This window comes from Mus pahari, chromosome 4, assembly GCF_900095145.1.
Source record: "Mus pahari chromosome 4, PAHARI_EIJ_v1.1, whole genome shotgun sequence".
Classification (NCBI taxonomy): domain Eukaryota; kingdom Metazoa; phylum Chordata; class Mammalia; order Rodentia; family Muridae; genus Mus; species Mus pahari.
The window spans coordinates 35,703,822-35,710,294 of record NC_034593.1 but is presented as its reverse complement, the minus strand read 5'-3'; the positions used below and the strand labels follow the sequence as shown (position 1 = coordinate 35,710,294).

At 40.3% G+C, this 6,473-nt stretch overlaps 1 protein-coding gene across 5 annotated transcripts in view; it reads right to left on the bottom strand.

Moving 5' to 3' along the window:
• Positions 1-589: 589 nt before the first annotated feature.
• The window catches only part of Jade1 (jade family PHD finger 1), a 53,849-nt gene continuing 47,965 nt past the window's right edge, over positions 590-6,473 (bottom strand). For all 5 annotated transcript variants that reach the window (XM_029537291.1, XM_021195743.2, XM_021195747.2 and 2 more), the window contains exon 11: positions 590-4,317. In XM_029537291.1, the coding sequence (XP_029393151.1) occupies positions 3,434-4,317 (884 nt within the window). In that variant the 3' untranslated portion in view covers positions 590-3,433. The remainder of the gene's footprint in view (positions 4,318-6,473) is intronic.

The following is a 6,473-nucleotide window of genomic DNA, read 5'->3' as shown; positions in this document are numbered from 1 at the left end:
CTAATAGTAAAATCGTATATATGGCTTACCGCAGTTTAATCTGTGAAATGCTTTAAAATACTGCAACTCCAATAAGACAGTTTGTTTTTGCAGCAGGAGAGATGGAAACCAGGGTCTTGCACATGCTGGACAAGTGATCTCCCTCGGAGCTACAACCAATTATGTCTTTCAGGGGTATAAATTTGAAGATTTTTGTGGATCTATCTTAACAGTTACAGGATTATAGGCATATGCTGGGCAAGGTGGCATAAATCTCTTCAAAAAATGGGAAAACAGGCTTGTGAGGCTTAGTGATTTGGCTAAGGTGATGGGAATAGTAAAGGCTCAGCCTTTAAACCCTAACATTTACATTACTTCAACAATTAAGTATGTTCAGATTCAAATTGTATCCTGAAAGAGCCAGAGGTGGCATGGGAAGAGAAGCAGGTAGTGACAAAAGGGCAGCATCCAGGGAAACTGTGAGTCTGGATTCTACAGTGTAGATAGATATGTCCCATACAGTTCTCATTCTCAATATAAACTATGACACAACAAGCCCACCACTTAAGGAACCTTAACCAAAAGCAGATTTCAACAGACACTTAATATATATTGCAAAATGTACAGCATTTATTCACATACAGACAAAAAGGCACAAATTCTACTAAATAGTTCAACAAAAAAATACAGCTGTCTTCAACTAGTTTTATAAATACTTTCAAAAAGGGGGTAGAAATAAATACAGGATTGGGCCATGTAATATAAAATAGTCATCTCTACATAGACTTTGTTTAACTTCTGATTTTAACTCTTCATGCACCTTTTTTTTTTTTTCAATTTTAGTTGAATGGACACCAAGCTAGGCACATAGTGAAAAATCCTCTGTACAAGGTTACAAATGTAATGACAAGTCTGTCCATTTTAAAATAATTAAGATTTGTACACAACACAGAAAACCCTTCATTTAAATTTTGTGTTTATAACCTAACAAATGACATTCCAGGCAACTTTACAAAAGTTCAACTAGCCTACATTTTGACATAATACATTGATCATAATCAAAGATATTTCTTGGTCAGGATGCACAAGGAAGATTCAAAAGAACAAACAAAAAAGCTCAATACTAATAGAATGCAAGTGGGTAGGTAGGTGGGCTGCTGCTGCCTGTGGCCGCCTCATACAGAGTTCCCAGCATGACAAGAACTAACTTACAAAGCTATCATTACACTGTCAGAAACCGTGCTCTATACCATTGCATTTCAAAGCAGTAATTAAACGTGTGGGCTTTTTTTTTTTTTTTTGTAACATTTTTGTGGGGAAAATTTTTTATTTTTTTTATTTTTTTTTTTCATTTTATTTGTTTTTGGTTCAGCATAACTTGGAACATTTGAAAGCTTTTCAACCTAAATGGGGGGGAAATAGGTAAGGCATTTATTTTTGCACAAAACTAGCATTCCTAATAGTGCAAATGAATCTGGTGCCTCCTAAAATGGTGAGAGGCCATATACTCACTAGATTAATTTAGGGTTTCTTTCTATGGCTTCACAGATTATTCCTCTATAAATTCTATTCTCACCCAGAGCTGTTGCTATAATCAAAAGATAACTAGATCAGAGTCCAGCCTTTTCCTGTATCCAGCAAAAGGGTTTTGCTCATATGCAAAACATCTCATTTTTAAATTAGGCTACAAACAAAAGTATAACTTGGACTCCTAAGAATCTTCGAATACCAGTAGCAACAAGCTGACCTGGACAGCAGTCTCAAAGGAGCTCCATAGCTCAAAAAATAGTCAATCTAAAACCTGGGTCATCCTTTCCCCTCCCCTGAATTAGCTACTACAATGTACTTGAGAAGTTAAGACTTAGTTTGAAAATGTCATACATACAATGAGATGCATCAGATCTGTCATTTGATCATCTGATAAAACTTGCATAGCAAGATGGAATTCAATAAGCCTTTTCTGTTGTTGACAATCATCTGGAAGACTTGAAAGCTTCTACAAACTCAAAGCATTGCTCATTAAATATCAGAATGTCCCTGCCACATGGAAACAGATGTATAAATGAATCAGGAATCTGAACATTGATATTAATAAACTAAGGGTAATTTAGGAGAAAACTGGGCTTATTCCAAATGCCCTTAATTCTAAATCTCATTGCTAATGAAACTTCCCTTCTCTTAATTTTGATTCACAACTACATTGAATTCCAAAGAAAATAACAGGACTTTAACACGATCCACTTGTCTGAATACATATGCACTATATGAGGAGTGCAAAAACAGAACATTATACTCAAATTTAATGCTAAATTTATTATTGCTGATAACTTACTAGTTATTGCCATTTGCAATTCGAAAAGTCCAAGTTACAAATCAGAGTTTAGAACTCCAACTCCAGAAACCTCTTCAAGGATACACTTTGAATTCTTTCCTGTATAACCTTGATGCAACTTATTGCCTTTCTATATTTTAAAATAAAACCTATTTTGCTTTTTGTTTTCCTTTTTGCTTAAGGAATCCACTCATGGTGGAAACCTGGATTTCCCAAATATGCACTAGTGGTGGACTCTGTAGAGTTAAGAGTCACCAGAAGTTCATCACTTGAACTTGAATAACCATTGTATTATTGGAAGCCAGATGGCAAAGTACTGGCAGTAGCCAGGGAAATCCCATTTGGATCCAAAGGCCAGCAGTTAGGAAAGAGGAAGGTCAAGCGGACTAGTAACACCTGGGCCTCAGCTGCCCTTTCTCACAGAACTTTCTGGACAACTTTTCCTCCACCCATCCTGTGTCCACAGCCCATGCAGGGCTTCAGGACCTTGCTACACAGGCCCCAAATCTCAGTGCAGGAGCTCTGCTCTGTCCCTCCAGCCTTCCAGCAATGCCTGTTGTGTAAACTCTTCCCCTGGATGCCACATGTGCAAGATCCCAGTGTTGCTGAGGCTTCTGAGCCTCAGCTCCTCACACCACACAGCCTGGGAGCCAGATGCTGTCAGCATTTACCATTCCTAGAAAATAAGCTTTGTGGGCTATAAATGGTACATGAGGGCTTCTATAAATAGGACTTGTTCACCACACAGAATTCTATGATTCTGTAAGAGTGAGTATTCAAGAGTTTGTGCTTTGGGGAGAATGTAGAGGGCAATAATACATGGTGCTATTCAAGCCTGGCCCTCTGTAAAGTTACTTCATTTGTTTTTTTGTTTTTTAGTGTTTAGTTCAGGTTCTAATCTTAGTGTCTTATGGTTACAATCTATTCTTCTGTTTCCTCAACAAGTTGCAAATAACACAAACTTCTCACAATGATTTATAAATGACTCTGGAAAAAAATTCAATCTGAATTGCAAGGAAGTATGTCTGTAGCTCAGAAACAATGGGTATTTGCTTGCCCCCATTATCAGAGCTCTCCTCAGCACACAGCACCAAGCCATGTGCTTCCACACCGGCTGTTTCATCAAGAGGCCAAGACACTTCTCCTGATGATGTCTGTCCTCCTGCTGATGGTGCTGTTGGCATGGATGCATTTCTTCTCTGATGCCTCGCTCTCTGAGTCACTCATTTCCCCATCAGGGGCGTACCCATCGTTCTCACTGTCAGCTCTTAACCTGCTCTTCCCTCTCTCCTTGGCTGGAGCTCGGCTTACACCCAGATGGGAGCAGTCTGAATGCTGGTGGCAGGCCCCATCATGGGCTTCTCCTTGCTGCTGCTGCCGCTCCCCCTTCTTTGGAATCCGGAATCCTCCCCAGCTTTTCACTGGGCTGGCAGGTGTTGTAGGCACTTTGACTAGGGAGCCATTGCACTTGGGCACAATCTCCTTCCTGGTGCCAGGTGCTGACTGCCCTACTCCAGGGGAGGTGGCAGCTCTTGTGTTGTCCAGATGCCTCTGGGATGTGTCTGTGGACCTGAGAGGCTTGTGACTCTGCTTAAAAGATTTGTCCTTTAAGTCTCCTTTAACGAGATCACAATGAAAACGATTGTCTCTTCTTTTCCCATGGTCTGGGGTCACCACACCATTTCTCTGTTGTGCTGATGATATGAGACGTGCTTCTGCAAAAGTCTTTTCTAAGCTCAGCAAACTTTCTGGGACCCCCAGCCCCTCCCTTCTACCACAAAGACCCGGCTGCTTATTCGAGGTCTTGCCCTCAGTCCCAGAACTGTTCTGCAGTGCATCTCGCTTATGGGACTTTTTCAGTGGATGAACCAAGGAAGTACCCATTTGTTTCCTGAAGAATGCAGAATGCCACTTCAAGTCCTCTATCTTGGGAGCATTGGGGCCCACAGAAGGACTATTGAACAAAAGCATGTTCTCCAGTGCAGAGGAGCAGGAAGAAGGCACACCTAGGGACAGAAAACCAGAGGAGAAATTACATATGCAAATCCAAACTCAAGTTCTAGACTGGAGACATCACTATACAAACTCCCCACCCAAGCAAGCACCAGCAGCACTTTGTTTTTAAAAAGAAATAATAATAAATGACCTGCTTCAAGAATATGCTTTCAATCTTTGTAGCCAGTATACTAGATCTTTTTAATCCAAAACCACTAAAATAGAGTTTTTTATGAAATTTTGGAGAATCCATTTGAAATCTGTCCAGTGGCAGCCACGACCTCTACATAGCAGCAGTTGTCCCATCTACCAGTCACCATCTGTCACTTTCCTCTCTGAAACTAAGTAGAGCTTCTAAGTTTCTTTCTCCAGAGGACCAAGGAGGACAAGTACATGTAAATGTGCAAACTAAACACAGGTAAGTGCTCACGATAATTCTGGACATGTAATATGAGAAGTATGCGTGGAGGTCAACCTGTCATCCAAGTTGTTAAATCATGAAATCAGTCCTTTATGCAAATCACAAAACATATTTCATAGCTTAACCTAGTAAAAGCTTACATTTTATGAATTTATGAATATCAATTCTCATCTCATTAGAAACTGGCACTTCCTGTTTTTTTAATCATTTTTTATTTTATGTACACGAGTGTTTTGCCTGCGTGTATATCTGTATTACATGGGGTACAGTGCCTGTGGAAGCCAGAAGAGGACATCAGATCCTCTGGACCAAATAGACAGTTGTAAGTTGCTATGTGGGTGTTGGGAATCAAACCCAGATCCTCTGGAATACTCAAGCAGCAAAATACTCTTAACCACTCTCCAGCCTGACATACCCCATCTATGTGGAATAGATGTCTATTCCCCATCTGTTTTGTCTGTTAGTTATGATCCACCAAAATGTGCTTCATGCTCATTAATAAACTTTATAACGCTGGTCTGAAAAATGCTGGTGAATTCATAAGGACCATGGTTCTGTGAGTCTCAAGACCAACTACAAAACAGCAAGTCTCATGTTTTTTCTCCTCTTAAGATGTGTACCACAAGGTTCAGTTCCATTGTGTCCTACAGGAACCCTCATAAGACCTTACAATCTACAAGACCTTAACAGCAACACAGTTGAGGTCCGTTTTACAAGCTGTTCATCTGGAAATGCCTGCTTTCTCAGAAAACAATCTCATGAGTAGAGCTTTATGCCATTCGAAGTGTATTTTTTGTTTGTTTTTGATCGAAATGTCCAAAGCAAACAAAGATGAAGAAGGCCCAATGTTGTCTGAACTATACTTTCTATCTACCTGACTTGAAGCTCAAGTAGGCCTCCCTTAAGTACCATTTCCACTGAAGAAGCTCTCACTCCACAAAATGACCCTACTGGTTCCCAGAATCACAAAAGTTTGAGCCATGAAAAAAGACACATGTAAAGTCATGGGCCTATCTCCCTTGAAAGTGTCTTTGAGGCAGGAGACTAAGCATCACAGTTTAGAAATGAGAAAGAAAAGCCACCCTTGGGGCTTCAGCTGCATTGCTGTAGCATCACACAAGAATAAAGTCTTTTCAACTGATTGTAGTTGCTTTGCTGTTCAACTCAAAATGAAGGAAAGATTTGTTTCTCTTTTCTGAATTTCTGTTTTTGTTGTTTTTTTATAGTAAGGTCTCATTCTGTAGCCTAGCGTGACCTAGACCTCACAACCTAGTCCAGCTGACTAAAATTTTGGCACTCCTACCTCAGCCCCCAGAATGCTAACAAGCATAAAGCCACCATGTTCACCAGCAGTAGGACTTCTGGATGAATCTACATTTCAGTTCTATAACCCAAAATATGTCCTAACCACCTTGTGAAGAGAATCTCACTCAGCCAAGTACAAATCTCAGCCATGATACAAGCAGCTGCCTGGGATACCCATAAAACGTACTCCATCCAGCTGCATACACACGGCATCCTTTAGGGATCAACCGCTGACTCCTTAGCAAGCGCCAAGAGCTTCAACTAGGAGACCTCTGTGTACTACCATCAACCATCCCAGACACCAAAGAGTTAGGGTGAACTTAATCTAAACTACCCTGTCATTAACCAATGACACTACCTGGAAACCTTACTTTCAAAGTCTGCAACTGAAGTTTTTAGTTACAGATAATGAAAGACACTTGGTTCCTCTGAAAAATTCTT